The 26887-nt window shown below is 42.2% G+C and overlaps 1 protein-coding gene across 10 annotated transcripts in view; it reads right to left on the minus strand.

The window, feature by feature from the left end:
- cadps2 (Ca++-dependent secretion activator 2) overlaps positions 1 to 26887 on the minus strand; it is a 186456-nt gene that overhangs the window by 81180 nt on the left and 78389 nt on the right. For all 10 annotated transcript variants that reach the window (XM_071460078.1, XM_071460068.1, XM_071460090.1 and 7 more), the window contains exons 7-11: positions 22005 to 22116; positions 18495 to 18634; positions 8772 to 8838; positions 6479 to 6587; positions 5682 to 5882 (exon numbers count right to left, since the gene is read on the minus strand). In XM_071460078.1, the coding sequence (XP_071316179.1) occupies positions 5682 to 5882; positions 6479 to 6587; positions 8772 to 8838; positions 18495 to 18634; positions 22005 to 22116 (629 nt within the window). The remainder of the gene's footprint in view (positions 1 to 5681; positions 5883 to 6478; positions 6588 to 8771; positions 8839 to 18494; positions 18635 to 22004; positions 22117 to 26887) is intronic.

Consider the following 26887-nt stretch of genomic DNA (forward strand, 5'->3'; position numbering starts at 1 on the left):
GGTGACGTGTCAGGGCGAGCGGAGATGAAGATGTGGACGGACAAGCCCATCAGTCTCCGTCTGGCTGAGCGGGGCGACTCGCTGCAGAGAGCTCAAACGGACAAACTCAACTCAGGGAAAAGTTTGAGAGGAGCACATGAACACATCCTCAGCTGTTCTGCTGCATTTGAGGGCGGCGCTGAATCCACGGAGGGTTAAGAGGAAAGGACAGTTTGGACGTCTCTCCTCAGGATCATCCTCGCTGTCAAACTGACCACCTGCTTCTTCAAAAACACAACTGACAGGTGTAAACATACCGGAAAAAAACACCTTCAGGAGTGAGCCTCGACCCCCAACAGGCCCGTCTGTTGATAGTGAGGACGGACGTCACGGTCTGTTTGATAAAAGTGGAATTCAGGTCAAAGGTCACAACCAAAAGTCCCCACAGCCTTCAACGTTTTCCACTTGTTTGGACTTTGTTTGTGGGTCTCTTGAATGCCGGCCCATTTGATTGTTGTTAACGTGAACTGCTGGCTGGAGCAAACAGGTGGGGGGGAGGGGGGGGCCGACAGGAAGTGATATCTGCTAGAGTTTCTTTAGTAAACTCACACTTGTCTGTTTGTGCTTTTCTTTAGTTTTCGCTTCAGAGCTGAGAACGCCAGGAAAGGCCACCTGCTCAAATCTGCCCACGAAGCAGCAAAACGTCTCCTGAAACTGCATCAAGACAAAGGCCTTGTTTTGATTTAAGGAACCAAAATAGTTTTTTTCTTCTTTATAATCTGCACTTCTTCTTTGTGTTTCCTAAATAATGTTATCACCTTTTTCATTGAGAAGAGGAGAATCAGGTTTTTTTTCAGGTGTCTTTTTCTGGGATGAGATCCCATTGTTTGCATCTGAATTCTGATTCCAAGCTGTGAGCACCAAATGTACTGTGGAGATGAAAGCACATACAAGGTTCCCACTCTTTTCTAGAGCTCAAGAATTTTCCAGGACTTTTTCAGTGATAATCGAGCTCATATGACAGAAAGAGAAAAACATGTACACCAATATGTTCCTATCTGTGGACGACTGATCTAAAATAAATGCAGTCTATACTTGGCTGTACTTATTCACGAAATCATCTCTTTATTAATTATGAAATTATGACAAATTGATCACAAGAACTTTGCCACATGTATGTAAATAAGATTTATCATAATTATCATGATTATTAATTTATCATCTAACACATATTTTTCTTATGAATTATATCAACCATTTTAAATAGTAACCTACAATTTTCTCTACCGACAAATCTAGACTGAATTTTACAGCTAAATGTAGATTCAAAGTTGAATTAGCTCAGTTAGAGTATTTACTGCCAATGGGTCTTATCAGTTTATCACAGTTTAGCCCCTTTACAAGTAACAGGAAGTAACGTCTTTTATGAGGTTAATCCCCCCCACTGTAAACAGACAACACAAAACCTCTCATGTCATTTATGGTCTGTTTTACCTGAACAACGCAGCATTGGGTTTGAAGTGACACTAACAAGGACCCTAACAAAGTAAAAGTTAGCGAGCAGTTTGCTTGTGTTTGACTAACATACAGTTTAACATATATTCATTGTATTGACCCCAGCTTCGAATGTATTTCTCAGCGATGAACCAACACACATTTAAAACCTTTGCTCCGTCAGAAACCTTAAACCTTTAGCTTCAGGCAAAACAAGCTAGCAAACATGTCAACTTCAGCAACTGAACAAAACACACTAACCCATTATTCAATAGTTCAAAACAAGTTCATATATAAACCTAAAAAAACATTTGACTTTTTCGCTGATTTTCCATGTGTTTTCCAGGACACGTGGGAACCCTGACATAATATATATACATGAAAATATACTGTATTTTTACTGACTTCATGTATTTTCATAAATGTGATCAAAGATTAATGAGCATGTTAGTCTTAGAAACCTTAGAAACATCATGAGTTTCCACGATCGCAAGGTGCAAAATAAGGCTGCAGCAATCGAGTATTTTAGTCGTCGAGTATTCTATCAATTACTCCATCGATTAATCGAGTAATTGGATAAGAACAATTTTATTTTCTCATTATAAATTAGATGTAAGAAAATAATAGAATAGATATGAAAATATATAGAATATAGAAAATATAAAAAAAGAGAAAAGAACACAGGTCTCTTGAAATGAACAAGTAATTGGTTTCCTTTAAAGAAAAATCACATTTTTATTGCTTAAATTGCTGCAATATTACCTGTCAAAACTAAACCCAGCTCATTCTTTTTCTCCTGCGTCTGTGTGTGTGCTCTGTGTGCGTGTGATGACATCGAACAGGAAGGTAAACTTGTCAGTGTAAAAGGAGTCAGTCGCCTTTTATAGCGGGTTTACTCAGGTTTAAAAAACCCACCACCTAACTTAAGTGCTGAAAAATCTCCGGAGCAGCGCTGTCACTGCCTTCCACCATGTTTTGACTGACACAAAACAAACCCACACACATATGTAGGCGTTCTGGTTGACGGCGTACAGAACCCAACACTGAGGTAAATTAACCACAGTAATCAACCACGGTTAGACTGATTTTTCAAATTGAAACTGTGAAAATAACCGTCTGGCATTTTTACTGCGATTTAGCGTGAAACCAGTCACCTCTCTATCTCTGACGGTGACGACGGAGCCACCATATGGATTAAACGAAGTTTCGATGCAAAGAATTTGCCTTGATGACTTTTATTAATCAAGTTCATCGAGTTTCTTGAGGAATCGTTGCAGCCCAAGTGCAAAGTAAAACTTAGTCATGGAGCCCGGAAACAGACATGTGCGTCAAACCAATCTTATCTAATCAAATCTAAACTTTTTCCTGCCTCTCAAACAACAGAGGTCACACACATTACCACTAGGCTTCAACTGTCACTGCACCCACAGCTTGCAATCATGTAAAATGCAATATCAATATTATAAAAAAGCACTGACAGAAGAAGAAGAAAAGAATTATTAACTCAATTTAAAAACAGAAATGAAAAATGTGTATGTATGTATGTAGTATGTTTCCACTGCAGCCCATGTTTCAGCAGATTGTGTCTCAGTCTAAAACCTTTTCTAACTTTTCATTTTTATTTCCTCTGTCATCTATTCCGTCTAAACTGGTGCATTTAATGAGATCCAGCGGTTCATGATTAACGTCTTTGTGAGAGAGAGAGATATTTTTGGTTTTTCTGAAGATATTCCACTGACGTTATGCAGATCTACCAGTATACATGTTTGTGGTGTGAGTGGAAATGCTTTTCTAACTCATTGCCCACAAAATCTCAAACTTGCTGGTGGCCTGTAACAATACAGAGGCTAAATAATGCCTTCATATTAAAGAATTACAGGTTTTTCATTAAAAGCAGTTTGTCTGGTGTAAGAACGTTGCTGGATCTCCGGTGGTAAACAAGAGGAAGAGCTGATCCCTGAGAACAGAAGCTGAGAATTTACAGAGCAGGATCCATTCAGCAGAAAGCAACAATAACCCTCAGCTGCCTGCAACGCATTAGCCTCTGAGACAACTTCAACGTGTAAACAGCTTCATTATTTGCTCTCACGCGCCAGTCAATAAAATCTGCTGCTGCCTGCTCGTTCTTTGTGCTCTGAGACGTATCCAAAGACACAAAGCTGAGAACGGTCCTGGGCTGGAGACGAACAAAGGAGAGACGCTGCGTCTCTGCTCTCATTGTCTCACCTGTTCGCTCCCAGTTATTAACGTCCAAACAGGGGAGAATGGCTCGTTTGTGTTGGAAAATGAAGCTATTTCCACAAAGTCATGACAGAAGAAGTATGGTTCTGTTAATACGTTAAAAGACACATCTTTGTGTGTGCGTGCGTGTGGTGCGTAAAAGCTAGTCAGTGTGTACACATGCAATCATTAGTGTTATTTAACCTGCGCCTTTCATTTTTTCATCAGCAGAGATGAAGATGCAGGTTCACTGACACGATCGTTATCAAAGTGAGAACAACTTTCTGTCAAACCCATTACACCCCCCCACCACACACACACACACACGGAGCAGCACTTAGCACTCGGTTAAGAGCTATTTCAGGGACACCTTCTATTTCCACCTGCAAACAGCGTGTCAGCACCTCTCGCCATTAACTCTTCAATCTCTCCCATTAAATGCTAACGAGCGGCGGCAAGAACGGGCCGCCGCTGCACCAAATTACACAAATACTACCCTAATCAGCTCTCAGTGTGAAGCTCTTCATGTCACAATGCTCAGAGGCGGGCGGCCAAGCACGCACACACTGACGCCCTCCTCATGCAGATAATAAATGACATGATTTGTAGATAAAGGGGAGGGAAGTGTGCAAAAAGAAACAACAAAATGTGCATGTGTGGAAGCAAAGACATGATATTACAGAACATTAGAAGAAAGAAGAAAAGAAAAAAAGGAAAAGGGGGAAGAAAAGGAAGAGGTGTGCACCTAAAGGCATCCTGTGAAGTTTTTAATCACTGAAAGTGCTGCGGAGCAGTTAATGGCAAATGCAGCAAGAAAACACAAATTAAAGCTGGAAAGAATAGACAAGAAGAGAAATAAAGGGAGAGGAAAGCAAAGAAGACAGAATGGAGGATAGAGGTGAAGAATAAAAACGCAGAAGGCAGATGGAGGAAAATAGCAATGAAGGAGGGAATGAATCAAATGAAGAAAGGAAAATTAAATGAGACAAATAAAAGAGGCGTAAAAAGGAAGAATGGACAAAAAAACAAGAGAAGAAACATGAGAAAATATGGGAAGAAAAAATTAGACAGGAAATGGATCGAAAGTAGGAAGGAAGAGAAGAAACTAAAGGTGGGAAAAGGTGGATGCGTAGTGTGTTGTTCTGAAGAAGGCAGTGTCCCTCTTTGTTTTCTCTTCATCCCTTTTTTTTCATTTCTACCATCCTTTCTTCCCTTGTGTGTGTTTTCTCTGTCTCACAGCAGTAAAACCTGCACGCTGCAACCTGTTTCGATCTGCCTCCTACTGTGTCTGTGTGTGTGTCTGTGTGTGTGTCTGTGTGTATCTGCAACCAATCAGCAAACTGCAAACAAATCAAAAAAACCCTCATAAGTTCAGTCTGAGATCATGCTGTCTGTCTGTCTGTCTGTCGTAAAAAACAGTTCCACCGTTTTTCAATCCAGGATTTCGAACACAATGTTTAAACAGAAAAAGAAATAGAAAAAATTAGAAGGAATAAGGGACGAAGGCAGGAGAGAAAGAAGAATTGAGGAGAGAAGGAAGTGAGAACAGAAAAAGCAGAAGGAATAAGAAGAGATCACAAAGATAATGATCACAGCCACATAAAGCTCCACCTACCGAGTAGGGTGAAGATTTAAATGTATTTAAATGTTGAGACATTTTTTTGACCTTGAATTTTCTCCAAAGAATCTGGATGTGTCAAATTTCTATCGACCAATCAAAGTTGTGGGCTGAGGTGCAGAAGTAGTCATTTCTGCAGAGGCACCTCACTCATTACCCTGTTGAGAATGTAGTCATCGAACGCCATTTAGATAAAGGTTATAATGTGAAAACTTCAACTTCTCAGTGAAATTTAGCCCAATTTCAAAAGATGGCTAGAAATTACTACACTTTGATGAATTCAGGGAGAATGAGCAGATTTCAGATTACTCTGACAGACTGTTTCAGCACTTTCACTTTAAAAACAAACCCAGTGAGGACCAGAACCTACTGATGGGGGACGCTGGTTTCTGAATTCCTCCTCTGCAGTTTGTAGTTTTGTTCTGAAGTGGTGGGACTGGTTTGTAGGACTGCCCGGTGGCCCGGTACATGGCCTGGACCCACAGCACCCGGTCCTGCTCGTCGTCACAGGCGAACATCACCAGGTCACCTTCCTTCACCGCGTTAAAAAACACCCGGCCGCCCTGCAGACCTGAGGTGGAGAAGGAAGGTCAGTAATACGTCAAAGGCTTTGTACCAAATGCAGCTCCCATACCACATCCACATGGCAGGAGATTTCATGAAGTCATGGGGTTTACTCCGTATGTTTATGGAAGGGGGGAAATAAGAAAAAATTACAATCTAATACTCAACATTTCTATATTCAGCAGCAACTAATGAATACCAGGGAGCTGTAATTGTACTTTTTTGTATCCTAACAAAGCAATGTCTGATTTTAACAAGGTTTATTTTTCTAATATCCAGTGCTGTGGTGTATGCAGGGTACAGAAGACCCCAGGAACAGGTTTTAATTGCACTGACTAACATGAGTTAGTGGAACAGAGAATAGCCCAGTCAGGACCTGCAGATGAGTGTCCTGTAAACACAGCTTCAGTACGACAGTGTGCAAGTGTGGAAAGTGTGGACATTTGAATTCATCCACAGAGGGAAACTCTAGTCTGATGTTTCCTAATTTACATGCTGCTCAACAGATTTGACAAATGGATCAATAAAGCTGGTTGCCTCTATAATCCTTGTTACAGTGTAGATCCCTGTGTGGAGCTGTCAGACAGCACAGGGGGGGCCTACCTGGCTGAGGGTCGCAGTAGTCCACTGTGTAGCCTTCCAGCTGCATCAGCTCCTGAGGCTCAGCCTTCTTCTCTCTGTAGCTGCACATGGCGAACGTGTACTGACTCACCTGCAGGACAAAGACAAACCCTGATGAACCACAACTCACGGCGCCACTTCAGAAGCACAAGCAGTCCTAAAGCATATGGGTGCATGATTGCTTCTCTCCCCTTTCCAGTGCCCTTTTTTTCAGCTTTTAGGCAGAAAGTATGGTCTCTGGTTTACAGTTCCATGATGTGTCCTTACAGATTCTCTACATGAATTGTTAATGTCTCACAATTTCAACTATAAAATGATGAACTTGTTAGGAAACAGTCTCTTCTTTACACACCCAGCAGTCACAGAACAACATTTTCATTCATTTGGAGGAAACCTAGGGAATCTTGTATTCCCTGTCTTTCAGCTCTGTTTTTGGTCTCCACCACCTCCCGAGGGAAACATTTGGCTCTTTAGCTGCTACATGTTCCACTATGTTCACCAGCTGCTCTGTGTAACTGTGTCTGGCTGCTGTTTGCTGCTGGAGAAGCAATGTCCAGTGTATATAGTGTCCAGTATACAGTCCACACACACACACACACACACACACACACACACACACTATCAGTGGCTTGTGGTGATTTTTATAGATAAAAGTCACTGCAAAAAAAACAAAAAAAAACAAACCCTACCGCAGCGATTCAGCTGTTCTGCTAAACTGACACTAAACATATCAAATGTGCAGCATAGAGGAAAAATGTCTAAAAATCACTAATCTTCAACATATTTACCATTAACTGACAGTGACACAGTGACAAGGCAGAATCCTGTATTTTCCAGCCTCAGTGTTGTTAATCTTCCTGGCTCATCTTCTGGACTGTTGCTGAAGCTCAGAGACGCGGGAACTTCGGTCTTGAGGAGTCGTTGCTTTTATTTCCTGACAAACAGCCTGAAGTGGACAAACTTTACGCTGCTACGTTCACAGCTACAAGCTAACTGCTAACCAACGAGCTAACTGCTAACCAACGAGCTAACTCTCCCCCCGGTCGCCGGCATAACCGCTCTCTCTCCCGCTACGCACACGACCTACGTACCGATCTATTCCTGAAAGGACCTGCGCTACTCCTGTTACAATATTCTGCCTCCAACTCCTCAAACTCACAGCATATCTCACACAGAGAGGATGAATTAGTGTCATTACCTCGTCTTTTTCGCTCCTGCTGCCTCTTAACGGTTAATGCGCAGGTTTAGTTTCCGCATATGTCTGCGCATGCGCGTGATACGTTCATTTTAACTGATCTCAGTCATGAATGTATTCGAAGACGTTAAGATGAAGATAACAGGTTTTATAATGCATCCATGCTCTCAGTGCAGTAGAAGCCGAGTCAAGCACAGCTTGCCTTGCACACTTTGGCTGAAACTGATCACCAGTCGAAGATCCCAGGTTTGTCCTCAATGCACATGCGCAAACGTCAAGATGAAGCCGCTGTCCTCTGTGCTTAACAAGCTCCAGACAGTCACACCCACCAAAATAAGAGAAAATACAGGTAGAATGGCTGCAAAGCTATCTTACAGGGACAACACCCTGCTGCCACCTCAGGAGAGTCTAATGAACTCAATGAACTACTAACATCCTCAACCAAAACCACCAAAAATATCAATAATTCTCAATCTACAGATGATATCTTTTTGTTTGACGCAGACAAGACGACATTTTTATTTACATTTTGCACCAAACACCAGCACAAATTCCTTGTATGTGAAAACACTCTTGGCAATAAAACTGATTGTGATCCTGATACATGTCTCCCCCTGCTCTGGGTGACCAAGTCCTCCAAAAGTAAGTAACAGCTGAAACAAAAAAGTGGAAGAAAATTTCGGAACTAGAACTTAGTTAACTTTGCTTTCAACAGGACTGCTCAGACAGATGTAAAAACCTTTCAATTAGAGCGGCTGATGTGAGATGACCCCCCCCCCCTCCGACTGCCTGCCCTCTGCAAAATCAATGTTTGTAAGAGATGCTTCATTGTGGGGACATGTTTTCTGTGAAGGCTGAGTTGTGGATCTAATGCAGTTTGAACACACAAAAACTTCTGTTTAATGAATAATTTCATATTTCCACAAATTCCTTTTCTTCTGTGGAATAACAGTTTATTAATGTCAGTCCACTGCTGTAGTCTTCTCCAGCCTGCAGTGCCTCTCTGATATTAAAACACAATCTCCAAATCAATCACAGATCAATTTCTGTCACCTGGTATAAGTTTCATGAGTTTCTTACCTGAACAAGAACAAAATATCTTCTTTTCCAGCGTTTCCAGACTCTCTGTCCCAGAGCGTACAGGTACCTGAAACACAATCAACATAACGTCAACTTAGAGGAAAAACGTGGTTTTCACAAACTGTTGGTGTTATTTTTGTTGTTGCAACCATTATTTTTGATACAGTGGCTTCGGACCCTTCACTTTATTGTGTTGTAGATTTAATTTTACATGGATGTTCTATGTCCATCAATCTACACTCATTAATTCATAATGATAAAATAAAAACCTGTTTACAGGAATTTTTGCAAATTTATTAAAAACCAAAAACTGAAAAAAAAACCTTACAGAAATATTCAGACCCTTTGCTGTGGCTCCAAACTGATATCAGGTCAATCCTGAGGTGATTCTTGTGATGTCTAGAACTTGACTGGAATCCACATGTAGCAAAAAATTGGTTGGACGTAATTTAAAAATGCTCACAACTGTTTTTATTAAAAGGTCCCACAGTTGATGGTGACAAAAACCATGAAGTCCAAGGAAGTCTCTGTATAAAGTTGGAGTGATTTATAGACCACAGCAAAGGTATAAAACCATTCCTAATGTTCTGGCTTCAATAACTGGGAAATAGAAAAAGTCTGGAACTTCCAGTATCTTCCTAGAGTTGGCTAAAGGGTGGCTTGTCAGGGAAGGATGAACGCAGCCAAACACACAGAACTAAAGAAAACCCGGTCCAGAGTGAATGAGAGCTGAGACTCAGTTCACCTTTCAGCACGACTGTGACCTGAAGCAAACTGCCAAAGCAGACATGCCCTGAGCCTCTCTTCTGATTGGCTGACTGTTTTCTGAGTGATGAAACAAAAATATAGCAGATTTCAGGAAAACACTTTAGAAACTAGATCCTGCAAGGCTGGATGGTGGGTCCAGGTGGGCTGGAATGTCAATCGATACAAGTGTATGTTTACTACATTTAAAAAATGTTTTATTCTTATCAATAAATTGGTCATTTTGTAAAATATAAAATCGTTTTGATTTTTACGCTGATCCTGGCCCGAGATTAAGAAGTAACCGTGGCAACGTTGACAGCCAGTGCACATATAACACAACGTTGACGCGCTTCAGTTATCAGGCTTCATGTCAACATTAGCAAGTCAGCTAAGGGCTAAAAGGCATTCATGTGCAGTCCTGCAGGCTGTTTAGTTCAAATTTATTCTAAAACTACAGTGCACATTACACTTTACTGTCAAAAGTTAGAGCAGCTTAAGTTCACAAGCAAACAACTGTAGGCAAACAGTGCCATTTATTTTGGTTGTAAGTTGTAAGCAAATTTAATAAAAGGGATTTGCTTATCACTAGTTGTTCCGGACCTTGGACCTTATCTAGAAATCCGATTTTTACCTTCCAATACTAGTTTCAGAAACCCTGGTATAGACTGTATAGTGACATCACAAAGTCATAGAAGTCCTGACGGCTGGTTTTGAGGCTCAGTTTCTGAATACAGGCTGTGTGCATTTCTCTGTGGACTGAGGCTTTGATACTTTCACAGTATTAATATAGAACCTAGACCTGCTTTATAATCACAAACACATGGACATCTACCTTTATACAATATGGGACCTTGAAGATGGGGACTTTATAGGGATATTTAACACATATAAACGAAAAAAACAGAGGACTTTTGAGTCTTCAAGGATCAAATTCTGTTAAAATTAGGATCCATTTTGTCACAATATAACACACCACATTTGCCATCACACCCCCAGCTGTTGCCATCATTGAGACATAAATGTCCTCCGCTAATGAGGAAACTAAAAGGAAAAAGTAATGAGTCCAGAGCTGAGAGAGGCCATGACACAGACAGCAGCTCATTGAGGAAGTCTTGAGGAAAATGGAAGAATGACCAGCGTGGCCTCTCAATCAATGGCTGCTCCCGGGCCTCCAGAAGCGTGGGATACAGGCAAGTGCAAGTGAGGAAAATCAATCGATGGCGAGACCTCTTTCTTCAGCCCTGCTGCCCGCCCTTAAAGAAAAGGCCTCCAGTCAAGGCTGCAGCGCGTCTGGACAGAGAATCTGGGCCATTCTGCACGACTCCGGGTTAACATGTGGCACCGCTCGCCGACCACTTGTGAAAATTATTTGGCCGTCTGTCCTCCTCCTGCAGGGGTTTCAAACATCCATTGAGCTGCACGACGACATGGCTGTGTAGATGGACTGCAGACGGCAGAGAGTTCACTGCAGGCATTTAACAGTCCTCGCTGCAAAAAACATCCATCTTTAACTGGTCATTTAGCCGGATATTCAGACTTTAAGGTTTTTTTTGTTTTTTTTTTAGAGTGATGAGACACTGGGCTTATTTTCTTAAGGAAAAGAATCTTCACATCTTTCAAGAATTTTCTAGATATTAGTCTGAGTGTAACAGAATAAAACAAAAAAGAGAAATTGCTGCATCACAATAAGAAAAACTGACATTTGTCATTTATTTAAGAAAAAAAACAGGAGAAGTAAACTGCCTTCATTAAAGATTTTGGTTATTGTTTATAAGAAAGAATGACCTATATGCATACATAATATACATATGTTACATATGTATGTCAAGAAGGGGATCACAGCAGTGCTGCTGTGTTGTACTTAAGGATTTCATAAAATATCAGAGCATCATAAGAACCAGAATCAACAGCAGGCTGTATTTGCAGCAGTTGTTCATGTTCAGTACAAGCAAGAGGTGAAACAGCATCTGACTCTCTCCGGGCTCAAACACCTGATGGGAAACGGGGTGAAGAATAAATATCTTCTACAGGAAACACGAGAAAACGTGCAAACAGATCCAGTTCCATTCAGAGACCCTTCATGTGATTAAAAAAGAATTGTGTTCCCCTGCTGCTCACTCTGAACAGTGCCTCACGGGTAAAACATTCTTCATTGTCATCTTAATGCATCAAATGAATAAAAAAATAAATAATAAAAAAATAAAAATAAGAATAAAAAAATAAAACCAGAATCATATATATATATATATATATATATATATATATATATATATATATATATATATATAAAGATCAAACGTAAATGTGTTTGATGCTCATCTGTGAACCAAGTTTCCTGTTTGTGCACCTTTTTATTTTTCTGCCCACCTCTTCCTGACAGTAAAACATGCTCTTGCATCCGTCAGCCTCTTAATGGATTCACATCTTTAACCTTTTCAGGTTCCTTTTCATGTTTTACCTTTTGAAGTCTGAACCCATGAAATAAATTAATAAATGTGCTGAAACATTTTCTATGCTCTTTTTCTTACTTTAAGCAATAAAAAAAATTGGCATCTGCTTGGACTATTTATCACAAATGCAGCACACAGGCCCTGCTCGCCCCGTTAGCCTTTGTCTCACAGATTGTGCTTGTGTTAACAAAGCACAAATGACGGAAAGTCAGATTGAACACATGAACCAGAAGATGTGTTGCATGGTGCTGACTTAAAACAATGTCTGCTGGTAAAAAATTTTGCCTTACGACTTCAAAATATCATGGGATCAAGGCAGCTGCAGTTGCTCTCCAATTGGAAACCAGCTCTGTGACGACAGCACTTCATTACCTCCTATGGTTCATTTCCAACAAGAGACATTTAAAACCAGTTAAGTTCAGGAGTTGTTACTGTAAAATAACTAATGCCCTTTAAGGTCACATTTTATCCTTTAGATTTCTTTTCTCTTCACAAGTCTATGGTTCTCAATTAAACAGAAAATCTTATCTTTCTGTAAGTGTTGTAACCTCTAGCAGGTTTCCATGTGTGACTTTAACCCAACACAGCTTAACCTATCGCTCTCCATGTTTTCATAAAACTTGGATAAACAGTTGCAAGAAAAAGCAAATGAACCCTTCGGAATTACCTCCATTTATTTATATTTTTCCTTAAAATATCATCATGATCTTCATCAAAGTTACAATAACAGACAAAGAAACTCAGTTTTAACTAAAATCACAAAAATCGTTGTACTCTTCTTGTCCTGTCACAGTGTAGCTGGATAAAGTAGGTGAGCGTTTTGGCTGATGACATCAACAAAAGCTTACGAGAGTCAGGATTCATCAAACCTGGAGTCCAATCGATGAAAGCAGATTGGAGATGCGAGTTAGAGACAAGAAACATCTGCTGATGTGAACCAGGCCTCACAAAAAAGATCTCAGAAAGCTTATGATCAAGAATTATTGATTAGCATGAAGCTGAAAGTGTCATAGTCATCTCATAGTGTTTAGATCTGCATCAGTTCACAGTCAGACAAACTGTCTGGAGATGGAGATGGAGATGATTCAGGCCTGTGGCTACTCTCCCTGGACGAGGACATCCAGCTAAGATGACTCCAAAAGCAAAGATGATCACTGAGGTATCAAAGAAGCTCAGAGTCATTGGAGCTGGTTCATATCTCTGTTCATGAGTTGACCACACACAGATCATGGAGCAGGAAGTCCTGCCATGGACACCACAGAGGGAGTTGCTGCTCTCCACAACACTACTGGGAAAATGTTTGATGGACTGAAGAAACTTAGGTTGAATCATTTGGGAAGAACATGAAGCTCTACGCATGATGAAGAAAGGGCTCTGCAAAGGTTGGTCTCTGCAGACCTCCATCATCATGACCACCTGCTGAATCTCAGGAGAATATTGGAGAATATTGTGTAGGTCCCATCAGCAGCTACTGGAAGAGCTGGTTTCAGGTTATTGGTGCCAAAGGAGGTTTGACCAGTTATCAAATCCAAGGGTTGACTTACTTTTTCATCAGCACTGTGAATGTTCAATGGCTGTGTTCTCTAAAGACACAAATGATTATGATAGTTGGTGTGATATTATCTTAGGGACACTTATTTGTCTACATGTATGACTTCGATGAAGACCAAATCACATTTTATGAAACCAGGTCGTTCCAAAGGGTTCTGACTTTTTCTTGCCACTGTAATTTCATGTGTCAAGGGACTAAAGGGGGCTTGTGTCTGGCCTGAAAATGTTTTAGAGCAATATATAACATATAACAACATATATGATGAGTAAACACTGTGTGTAGGTTTTGCAAAACAGTCTGAACTATTGATGATAACCTGGCCTCACTCACGCTACAGGAAGTAGAGTGTGTCCCACTTGACTGCAGACTTTTCAAACTCCACCTCTGCAGTCACCAGCACTGACCAAGTCAGTCAGAGTCGAATACGAACACAGCAAGAGACATGCTGGACTCACAGGGAGATTAACACTGACCCCTTGTGGACATTGATGAAAGTGTACCTGAGCTGTATCCCCCCCCCCCCCCCCCCCCTTTTTTTTTTTATTAATCTTTCTGTCAGTCAGCCTGTTACAGAGCTGCCTAACTCCCACAGTGTTGTGTTCATTACAGTGACAGAGCCTGTCAGGAGGAGGAGGAGGAGGATGAGAGTCAGGGGGAAAGACTGAGGGAAAACTGTGAAACACAGAAGCTTTTTGACTCAAACACATAGTTCAGTGTGAAGGTGGATGTCAGTTTCATATCTGTGCTTCCAGTGCGGACATAAACTCTTTTTACACCAAAATCAGTGGGTATAAATGGGTTTTTTTAAATTTTGGTAAACTTGCTAAAAAAGTCAATGGACTCCTGCCAGAGAGGACACACACAATATCACCACATACAGTTACAAAGCGCGCACACACACACACACACACACACACACACACACACACACACACACACACACACACACACACACACACAGATGTGGACGAAGGAGAGAAAGAGTGAGCTGCTAGCCGCTGTGCAAACTAGTAAAACTGGGCTGGTGCTCCTGTAAGTGTTGGAGCCTCCGTGTTTTTGAAACTTATTTCGGGGTTGCAACTCACTCTGAGTGCAGTGTAGCAACGGTGTCTCTGGTGTAACAGCACCATGCTGGACAGGTGACAGGTGTGTTTACAGTGTTTGAGCTCTGAAAGATGCCACAGATTGGAAAGGGGCAAAAATTTGCATGTTCACCCAGGTGTTATGCTCACATCAAAGCTAATAAGCTGATAATAATACTACACGTCTACTGCAGAGTTAGATGACCCAGGTGTGAATGCTGATTGTTGTTAGTGGGTTTTTTGACCAGTGGAAATGGGACTAGTTTCAGGATGTGTATAGCCTAGTTTAGCACAAAGACTGGAAGCAGGGGGAAATTGCTAGCGTAGCTTTATTGAAAGAGAAAAAAAATATTTTCCATCAACTACAAAGCCATCAATAGCCCACGGACACAACCACAACTGCTACATTCTCCTCATGAATCTGATGCTTCTGCTAACTGTGTTCCAAAACGGCAAATGCAGCGATAACAACTTTAAATACAATGACTTCAACTTTTAATCATTTTGAGTTCTCATTTCTTGTCACGCAACTGTCAGATTATCAGTGTGCTTTGCAAAACACTGAGCACCAGATTGCAGGTTTAACCTGAGAGTTTCCGGCTCATGACATTCTTAATCATGTTTGTATTGTAGAGAAACCTGTTTCAGCTGTGACGGCTCCTTCACTGGGTGAGAATACAGAGAACGTTTCACTCTATAATCCCTCTGAAGTCGCACATAAAGGAACACATGAGCTGATTAGCTGCTGTTTGCCAACAACAAAAGTAGGAAACTTTGTTATAGAACGTACAGTTCCAAGCCTGGTGTTTGCAAACCATCCAACAATATCAACAGTCTCTCTCTCCCTCAATGAAGCTGAGATCATTTTAAATGTGATCAAAACATTAACACAAATCAAACAATCTCCAGGTCACACGCAGATGTCACACTGTTTGTCACACAAACTATTTCATCCAAGGTGTTTGCTGAGGGAGGAAGTGACAGGAGTTGTGATGTGAATGAAAATCTGTGACCTGATGTAAATGATGTAAATGACGCGGAGCGGTAAACAGACTGTGTAACATATTTTAATTTCATTTTCTAGTTTGTTTATCAACATTAAATGACTGTAGGCTGAACGTGGGTTGGGGTTTTTTAATTGCAGTGTGTTATGTTTAGGTCCCAGTGTGTGTTTTTGATGACTGTATCAAGCACCTTTCGGTATTTGCTTTAACATAAATGGCAACAGTTTGTTTTTGAGTCGCTAGTTTCATTTCTAACATTCCATCAAAACAATGGAGACAAACTGCTTTTGTAAAATTTGTAATTTTACGAGGATTTTACTTTTTTTTTTTTAGATATTTTTTTGGGGCATTTTTGCTTTTATTTGACAGGACAGTAGAGAGTGACAGGAAAGGGGCAGAGAGGGGGAATGACACAGAGGAAAGAGTCGGGCCGGTCGGGAGTCGAACCGGCACTCGCCTGCTAAGAGCATCAGCTCATGTGGTACGCGTCCTAACCACTCTGTCATCGGGCCTCCCCCAAAGATTTTTACATTTTTAAAAAGCAGCTGATTCATTAAAACAGTTCGCGCACACACACACACACACACACACACACACACACACACACACACACACACACACACACACACACACACACACACAGCTATAGAGGAGGATCAACTGCAGGTCTCTGGGTTTGAAAATGAGATTTTGCTGCCATCTTCTGGCAGACAATGAGAACTGCACCACACAGACACAAAGTCTGAGCTGGTTTTACGTGTGTGCAGTTTGCTTAAATCTGAAACTATGTAAATATAAATGAATGAATTTAAATCTTCAAAAAACAAAATAAAATTCACTTTCATCAGTCTAATTCAGGGATTGCCCAGTAAATTCACATGATTACTTCTCATTCCATAATTTACCAGAAGAAGAAGAGCAAGAAAATCAACTCTGATTTTAAATTCTGAACTCGATCGTAATCCTTTAAGTGGATCAGAAAATACTGTTAAAATCATATGGCAGCTGGATCACTGACTCCAGAACAATGTGAAATAAAAATTCATTCATTCATTAGCCATACCACTTATCCTTACAGGGTTGCAGCGGGGGCTGGAGCCAATCCCAGCTGACATTGGGTGGGGGCAGGTAGACCCTGGAGAGGTCGCCAGTCTATCACGGGGCTGACACATAGAGACAAACAACCATTCATACTCACATTCATACCTAGAGCCAATAACCACTTAACCGGAAGCTGCATGTCTCTGGACTGTGGGAGGAAGCCGGAGTACCTGCAGAAAACCTGAGCAGGCCTGGGGACAACATGCAAACTCCACACAGAAAGGCTCAGGCAGCCGGCACGTTCAAACCCAGAACCTTCTTGTTGTGAGGCGACAGTGGAACAACTGCACCACAAACATGATTCAGTCATCTTGTTCAATGTTGCTCTGAGTCAGATTCTTAGAGGACTGATGGTTTTCAGCTTATCTTTCAATTAAACTTAAAGTCCAGCTATCATGACACGTCAGTGGTGCATCAGACACCAACGATCTCGACTCTGATGTGCATCGTCTTCATTATTTTACAGGAGGAACAACACAGGAAATAAGAATCAGATGTTAAACTGCGGACTGACTCCTGTCATACCCACCAACACGTGTGAAAGGACTCAGTCAGCGGTTGTGAAGGGGACTCACATCAGCTCATAATACAGAGAAAATGTTAGAAACAGCCACACACACAGAGACATGACAGGAAACTGAGATAAACCTCTGATGGATGATGGTTAGCAAAGACCAGAATCAATCTCTCATGAATAAATAAACTTTTCAGTGTTCATTTTTTATGTTGATTTTAAATTAACTGTCAAACCATCACAAATTAATTTCTGTAATGCAGTGAATCATGTCTGAGTTTAGGTTATATTGTGTAAACAACACACGTGTGTCAGGATCAGTTTGACAGTTTGACAGACGTGTGTATTACAACAGGTCTGAATATGGTATTAAAACACAGGATCAACCAATGAGTTGTTATCGTCTCATAATCATGTGACCGCGTCCTCTGATGCAGCACAGACTGTTTCTGCTTCCTGTATTTGACCACGAGGTGGAGCTGTCAGCCTGCTCATGCTTTAACCAGCTCCCTGACAGTGTTGGGGGACCTGCTTTCCTCTTTGTTCTATTGTTTCGTTTGTCCCCAGTTTCTTTCTGTCTGTGTTTGTGTGTCTGTGTGTGTCTGTATCTACTGGTTGTGTTGTTCTCCTTCCTGTCATTCCACCTGTGCACCTGATCCTGATGGTACAACACTTCAGCTGACCTTTACTTGAGAAGTGTTATCTTGGTTTTTTTTCCTGCTTCCTATTTACCTGCACCTCAGGTCCACTCATCCACCCCACCCCCGCCCGGTCCAAAACAGACACACACACACACACTGTTTGAACTCACTTACACACAGGTTGAACAGACACAAGTTTCTCAGAAATGATTTTGGGAGGAAACTGACGTGTTAGGTTTTACTTAAGCATCGACACAGAAGCTGCAGTTCCTCTAATGACCACTAGAGGTCACTAGGCTCCAACAGTGAGACAGTCCCTACAGACTCCCACGTTAAAATGTCCAACTTTACAGCAGAAAGAAACATGTTTTCAGGCTGAAAAAAAAAGTTTTGGTCTGGAAAGAGAGAGGGCCGCACTGCCTTGGAGATCCTTCAGCTCCAAACCAAATATTACTTCCCTCAGTCACATCTCGACTGCCAACTTCAAATCAGAGGAGAACCATCTTTTTGAAGATATGGAAGCTGTTTTTGACAAAATGTATGAAACATGAGCTCTGCAGCTATGATGTACCTTTATTCTTCCTTATCCTGCAATCTGACAGATTTTCAAAGAAAGGCAGCAGCAGACTCACCCGCTGTGCTTCATGTTGGGGGGTTTGTCCATGCGGACCGCCAGCTTGATCTTCAGCTCAGTGTCCTGGCTGCTCTTGGGGACGACCATCCTGTGGAACTCGGCCTGCTTTGGTCCGTTGGTGGTCGGGTTCAGGACCACCTGAGGGGAGGGCGGGACACACAGTGACATGGTCATGACACCAATCAATAAAACCAGGAGTATTTTAAGAAGGCAGGTTAGGTGTGTTTGTGTACTTTAGTCGACTCTGTGTCAGGGCTCCAGGCTGCTTGTACACAAAACACACCTGGTGCAACAACGGATGAACACGAGCTCGACAGTTCAAACTGTGCATTTCTCTGGCTCTTTGTGACAAACTTTCATTTGATGTTTGGAGAGTTCACTCATGTTTCCGCCTTTATGTGCGAAAGACTTCTCAACATTTACGTATCTGCACCATTGTCACTAAGAGCAGGTCTGTGTGTGTTTGTGCTGCACGGTCATCCAGCATGTGACACAGAGTTGCCCCCCCACCCCTCCATCCACACCCCCCAACACAGACAGTGGCTATTAGAGAGAGAGAGAGAGAGAGAGAGAGAGAGAGAGAGAGAGAGAGAGAGAGAGAGAGAGAGAGAGAGAGAGAGAGAGAGAGAGAGAGAGAGAGAGAGAGAGAGAGAGAGAGAGAGATTTTCTTCACTGGAAACTGTGAAAATCCATCACAGATGTTGGTGAAATAAAATGTGAGAATTATTCTGCAGCAATAACAAACAGGAAATCTATTTTCTTCACTTCTACAGTACTGAGAGCAGAATCAATGATCTGGAGCTTGTTGATACTTCCATCTTTAAAAATTTCGCCCTGGGGCCAGTTTAAAACCGGGTTTCGACCCCATCCCTAGACCTTACCAGGCAATATCTGCTATAGTTAGATTTGTTTTGTTGGTGTTAACTTCTGTCCACCCTGAAGCCGAGCCTCAGCTCCATCTTTTCAAAACCATAAATAAACACATCAGTCTTTAAAATGCTCGGTCTCGTCTGTCTCTGTGGGGCTTTTTTATGCTGCCTCACTCACCATCAGACAGAGAATAACACCCGTCCACTGTGTTTCCTCCAGACACGTCTTTACACCATCCTCAGTGTTTCTGTAGCAGCCACCAATCACTTCGGCCTCATCAGTATCACAGTGGGTTTAAGGAGGCGGCAGATTCACATTAAATACAGTTTCTTTGTTATTATGTCCTTATTAAATTTACTGTGTCTGCCATTAGTCTGCACAGCATGGCCTGACCTCGTGTTACCTTAGACTGAAAAAAGATCCACAAGGTGAAGTAGACAGGTTTTAAATTTGAGAAAAAGAGAGAGAACCTGACTTTGGATCAGTTGGATCGGTGAATCCATATTTTGTAGTTTGCGACCAATAACATTCATGTATGTACACCGAGAGTGAATGTAAGGATGTAACAGTCTGCGTTTACTTCTAGATTGTTGCATTGAGAGTGAGAGGCTCATTTTCTTCACTGTGTTTTGTCGTCAGTGTCCTTCATCTGTCTGTAACTCAGTCAGGAGTCTGCTGACACACACTGGTTGTGTTGATGTGTGAGTGTGACTCACATTAACATCTCCAACATCATGAAAGAAACCTGAAGCCCTCAGACTTCATCCCTCAGACTTCATCCCTCACTGTCCAATCAGAGTCAGTCAGATCACAGTGCATCTTTCAGTCTTATTTTACTGTTTGCCGATCACCTTCAGTCACATCTGAGCTGAGTTAAGTTGTTATCAGTGGAAAAACAATGTTTCCTAATGGCTGATATGAGTGGTGAAAAAGTTCCCATCAGATGCACGAGTTCCTCCCGTTGACTAATATTTGTTAAAATCTACAGAGACCTGCTGCTGTAGGCAATTGGTGAAGCTAAAATAATCACACTATAGGGTGAAATGTCATCATGAATCTAAAGTGAGTCCTGTTGCCTTTGATTTAGCACTGCATGCTAATAAAAACAGCGAGGAGTCTCTGCTCTTTTTAGCGAGTTGACTGGTCCCTGATCTGTGAACAGGCTTTGAAATAAATCCACATCTGCAGTGTGAACTTACTGTATTTCATGTTGCAATTAGCACAGCATCTCCGTTCAGCTGCGGTCAGACACAGTAAGAAGTTTCACCACAGACGAAAGACTGTTTCTAGAATCCCAGGTAGAGCTCAGTGGCCACGTGATACAGACACATGTGATTCACAGTAACTGGAGTTAAGTCATAAAGTCTGGTCATCAGTGCGTCAGCGCCAGTTCAAACTCTGAACCAGCTTTTGGACGACTGGCTCATAGATGTTTTCATGAGACTTTCACTGAGTAAAAAAACGAGCCCACAGGTCGTCTGTCAGCAGGTCACTATGACCCATCGTTAGGTTCTGTTGCTAGGCGACATCTAGTGGTCGTAGTAACGATGACAGGAGCAAAGGGAAAAGTGCGGTGACGTAGTTTATAGAGCGACAAAGTCCACGTCAGGAGGAGGTTGGGGTGGATGGATGAATATGACACAGGAGAGCGGTGTTCGATTCCCATGTGACAGGAGCAGTTTATGTTGTTTCTATTATCCATGACTGTTCGTTGTTATTACTGTAACCATGACAACAAAGATCGTCTCATGTTAAGAAAATACTTATTTTAACCCATCTTTTCCCAAACCTAACCAAATTCTAACCGTTATTATAGTAACCATGGCAACAAAGGTAGGTATGCCGCTCTCGGTACAGTCTGTGTTAATTATTGTAACCGTGACAACCAAGGTCCAGTACGCCTACCACAGTAGAGGCTGTGGGTCGAATCAGAGGGTTGATGGTCGACTGGTTGAATATCATCATTACATGTGACAAGACTCGTCTGAATTTCACATGAAAAGACAGAATTCATGAGGAAAGTGTCACATAATCCAGCACATCTCTAAAAGGACACATGCTTTTACAATTAACCATCCCCCTCCTCCCCCCTCCTCCTCCCCCCTCAGCTGCCGGGGCATTGATACTGATGCTGACTGATGTGCCGCTGTCTGAACCAACAGGAAGTGAAAGTGATGAGAAGTGACTGTTTCCAGTCGGCTGCTGATGTCAGCGCACATGGAGGAAGTCCAGCATCAAGTCTGTCTGGATTTAAAAATATGACCCTGTCACTTCAGTCGTCCAGTAGTTAATTAGCTCATTATCCAGGGAGACACTTGAGTTCATTTTCCAACAAAGTGAGGTGGTCAAACACTGATAAATATCTAAAATGTTGATATTTATATTATTAGTTTTACTGAAAAAACACCCTTTTGTTTAACAAATATATAAAACAAATAAATACATATACATATTTAAATCTTTATAACAACAACAATAAGAAGAACTGCTGTTGTTGTTGTTGTATTTAAAAGCATATTCTATATTTAATGTAATGTAAGGAAAAGCTAATTCTAGTAACTGTTGAGCCTAAAATTATGTGATTAAAGTGAAACAACTGATCGGACTCAGGTCCAACGTGACACACAGGTGGACTCACCCGGCCCAGCTCCTTGTCCTCCAGAGCCAGGACCCCGGTGCTCTCTGTGAACAGCTTTACTTTGACCGAGGGCAGAGGGTGAGTCGTGGTGAAGTCGCCCTGAGTTCCCCACCTGAAAGACAAAACGTTCTTAAATACAAACAGACTCACAATTAGGATTTTTCCACAGACATTCTGCTCAGTTTCCTGCAATAACATGACATCAGGTCTTAGTCACAGATCCAGAGGCAGTAAACAGTCCCCTCAGCGGCAGCTGTTATCAAGAATCACTTATTGTTCCTCTCACAGAAACTCTAATGGAGCCGAGTGACGCCCTCCGCTCAGGATGATGAAGACACGGCCATTATGCAAACCAAGAGCCGTGCTCCTGCGATTACACGCCTTTATGTCAAAACTGTCATTTTACGTGTGTGTGTGTGTGTGTGTGTGTGTGTGTGTGTGTGTGTGTGTGTGTGTGTGTGTGTGTGTGTGTGTATGTGTGTGTGTGCGTGGTGCACAGATGACAAGTGGTGACCCCTTCACTTGTTGAGGGCGAGGAGCAAAGTCGAGCTGCATATTCAGTCATCCCAGTTTCCAAGGCAACATTGTGCTGAAAGGTGTGTTTGCTTCACTCACTCACAAACGCACAAGTGCGCACGCACACACACACACACACACACACATATACAGAATTTTTAAAGTAATCAGAATTCAGCTACAAAAGACTCATGAACAGACACAAACATGTTCTAACTGACCTGAGATCAGTGTTTTAAAGTGAACGTGAGTGATGACATGATGATGGTTTCATTCAGAGTCTTCACTGGTTCTGTAACTTGACCTTGAGATTTCCGTGTCTCTTTGATTTTAAATTTCTTTGTGATGTCACCACCCTCAGCGATTCCCCAAGCCCCGCCCACCTGGACCCACCATCCAACCTTGCAGAATTTGGTTTCTCTAAGGTTTACCTGAAATCTGCTGTATTTCTATTTGATCACTCAGAAAACAGTCAGCAAATCAGAGGAGAGGCTCAGATCCTCTCTTCTGATTGGCTGACTGACCTGTTGTTACTCGAGCTCCAGAGAGAAGCCTGAGAGAGGAGATGTAAAACTACACTGAGATGGTTTTTGGTTCTTAAAACCACAGATATATCTTCTGATGGAGATCAACACTTCAGATAAAACACTGGAGAAGAGTAAAATATGGGATTTTTAAAATCTTATTCTAAAATAGATGTGATGTTGTCTGTTGAAAAACAAAAATGTAAGCGAGCTGCTGCGTTCTCAAGTAGTTGGAGGCAGGAGAGTGACAGGCAGGAAGTGACAGTCAAGTCTTGAGAAGATAAACACATGAATAATTTTTTCCAGATCAGGCTGACAGAGCATTGGATTGATTCTGGAGATGGTTTTTATCTGGACAACCTTTGTGATGTTCAACATCAGTCTGAACCCAGACAGAAAAAGATTCACATCACTGTTACAGTCTGGTCCATGTTTCATCCAAGTCCATCTGTCTGGAAGAAGATGCATGTTTGTGTGTGAAGCCTTGATGCAGGTGATACAGAACCAAGATGATTAACAAACTTCATTTACATGGAAAATATGAATTAATCCTGAACAGAAGCAACTAAAGCCTGGAATACAACCAAAAAAACGGATCAATAATCCAGAGCGATTTGTAATAAGACAGTGGTAGGGTCTGTAAAGAGGTTCACAGATGTTTGACATTCCACAATAATTAAGGGTATTACTAATGAAAAGGTCCTCAGTGATTACAGCACTGTTACGCTACAACTGCAGGAGTCATCAGAGTAATTGGACGCCGGTGTAATCACAGCTAATCATGTTGTCCGTGTAATTATAGTTAACTACGATGTCATTATTGAAGATGAGTGATGTGAAAGTGCTCTGCAGGCTAATTACAGTGAAGGTTACAGGAGCTGCAGTAAAGCTGGTTCACCGCTCGACAGGATCCCTGTTGACCACCGAGGTCGTCAGGTGACGGCGAGCTCATCTAATTGGCTCTGTTTTGTGATTCTGGACGACAGAGGCCCTTCAAGAAAAAAGAAAAAAAAAACCTCTCCCCCAGCAGCCGGAGCGTGTGAAAGGGCAGCCTCATTACTGTGTAGACCCCCGCTGCGCGCCAGACATCCAACCACCAACAACTGTCACCCAGAACTATGAGCCCAGAGTGACACGGCCACGACGCCATGGCCACACACACACACACACACACACACACACACACACACACACACACAGAACCAGGCGGAGATGAAAGCTTTCTGCTAATCAGGAGCACGGTTTAGAAATTACATTGGCGATGCTTTATTTGCCCCTCACTGTAAAATAAACCTCATTAGTGTTAACTGAATGCTGGTTAATGCTGGTAGAAGTCGTGTTGTGGTAGACTGTCTAGCTCAATCAGAAAAATGAAAACCCTGGATCTTGTGTGAAAACATGAGGAGTGAAGACAGAACCAAAAAATACATTTAACATTGACGTATGTAGCAAAAGTTAAAAAAATTACATATAGCACCTTTAACTGTGTATAGCTGAAGATGATAAACTGGGTGTTAATTTGCTGTGTATGTTAATAATGATTCTGATGGACGGAGTCAGCCTTGCTGTCAGTTTGTCCTGAAAGCCGATCACAGCATTTTACCCACTGAGCTCCATGGCATCAACAGGTGGATCCTGTGTGGTCAAACTTATCCCAAGATTCATTGTGCGCCTGTAATGAAAATACTATGGCAGCAAACGACACAGACAGAGAGCCCGAGGATCTTAAGTGTTGCGTTTCAGTTCAGTTCAACAGCTGACGGTTCAACTGTTAAAAGCAAAGACCCTAAAATCTCGAGTTTTTGTGCAAATAAAGTTACATGTTGTCCAGATTGCTAGGTGACAGGAGCTGGTGACACAAGGTGAAAGTCCTCCACGGGGGCGCCTCGGTGGCTCACCTGGTAGAGCGTGTACCATTAAGGCAGCGGCCCTGGGTTCAAATCCGACCCACGGCCCTTTGCTGCATGTCATCCCCTCCATCCCCTGTCACTCTCTCACTGACCTATAAAGGCACTAAAAGGCCAAAAAAAAAAGTCCTCCACAGACCTGACCGTTTCATTTCGGTTCACCCTTCGCGGTCTACGACGGCTATGACGGGACACATCCTGCTCAAAGTACAGCTCAGCACAAGTTCTGCAGTAGAGCTGTGCCTGACAAACAGAGCCTGAGATGTCCTAAAACAGCCACCGTACAGAGCACAGAACAACAACATGAACTTTCCTCTGGCACCAGCCTCCGGTCAAACTAAACATTTTATACCCCACTGGTGGAGCGAAGATCCATCCAGTTGTTCGGTTTGATGGTGGTTGATGAACGTTACAGGCTCACAGGGGCTTCAGTCTCTCCACTGACCTTCACTGTCTTTGCTGTTTTTTAAGGTCATACCTGCTCGTGAAGCTCCTCTCTGTAGACTCAGTTCCTGATGGGCTGTAGTGAAAGACATCAGAGCTCTGACTGGGACTGAAATATGAGAACAGTTTTGAGCTCAACTGGGCTTCCCTCCAAAAACCAGCGTGTGTGTTGAGGAGAGACCGACTCCCATCACTGTTACATAACAGCCTCAGATCCTGGCTGTAGCGGCCTTGACTGCAGAATGAGAAACACGGCTCAGGGCGGCTGAGTGTGGAAGAGAAGGGTCAAACTCTTCCCCTGTTACATAAAATGTAGTTTGCAAATCTGTTTGCATTTTAAAGCTGTGGTTCAGTGTCAGGGAACTGTGTTAAGGAGGCGTTTAACTGACTTCTGTGTGTTCACTTCATCTTCAAGAGCTCAGACGTTAATCCAGTTAGGAGTCAATGATGAAGGGGGGGCCGACTGTAACATGAAGCTTCCTGTAAATGTCTCTTCAGCCCCAGAGCTGTGTCACACTCTCCATCAACACTAACCTTTGTTGGGATCCCACTTTCCCGCTCCTGCTGGCCTTGGTGACAGTTGGGCATTTCACTACTTGAAATTGTCATAACGGAGGAGTCCATGGCCCAAATTCATGCAGCCTACAATTCAGTTAAAGAGGGAGCGCAGTGTGAGAGTCTTTAAACTTTTGTTGGGTTGGTTTTTGTGAGGAGAGAGACCTTCTGTAACCATCCATCAAATAACAACGACGAGAAATTCGTCTTCAGCTCGATCTGTGCTGTAAAACATCATCATATTAAGCTGCAGCAGGGTTCAATCAGTTCAGAATGTAAAACCATTTCATGGAGCAATTCAATTCTGATCTGAGGACGAGCGAGACGAGAAGTTGGATCATCAAAGTTGTTACAATTACAACAGCTGATGAGACGTTTTACTTAAAACTACAAATGTTAATCTCATGGAAAAGCCAGCATCAGAGTCAGTGGGATTCATCCTCTGGAAAGGCAGAATTTCGTGTTAATCCATTCATTAGCTGCTGAGATTTTTCAGACCAGGGGGCACGATAACCAAATATTCATATTCATCATTGATTTTTTTGATGGAAAAATGTGAAGATTTGGTCATTTTGACAGATTAGAGCAGAGTTAGACGGAAGATTCTGTATGTGCAGACTACATCATGGATTCCCTTGGAGCAGCGCACCTTGCCGTCCAGGTGCTGACTGTGTGTCACTGACAGAAGGCCCTGGGTGCACGTTTTCCTCCTGGTAAAACAAGTACTTGCAGGATCAGGAAATCCCACATTCAGGGCGTCTTGCTGACGTCTGATGACTTCCCTGTGAGAAATGTTCCTTAACTTCAAAACTCAGTCTGAAGTGGTGCTGATAATTCCAGTCTCTCTGTGGCAGCAGAGCGCGACTTCAGCCTTCAGAATAAAATTAAAACAGCCGCGAGCAGTCGACTGTATGAAGCGAAGACACAGAACTTACTG

The sequence above is a fragment of the Trachinotus anak genome, unplaced genomic scaffold, assembly GCF_046630095.1.
Source record: "Trachinotus anak isolate AG129_WGS33_773 ecotype Australia unplaced genomic scaffold, CSIRO_AGI_Tana_v1 ptg000002l, whole genome shotgun sequence".
Classification (NCBI taxonomy): Eukaryota; Metazoa; Chordata; class Actinopteri; order Carangiformes; family Carangidae; genus Trachinotus; species Trachinotus anak.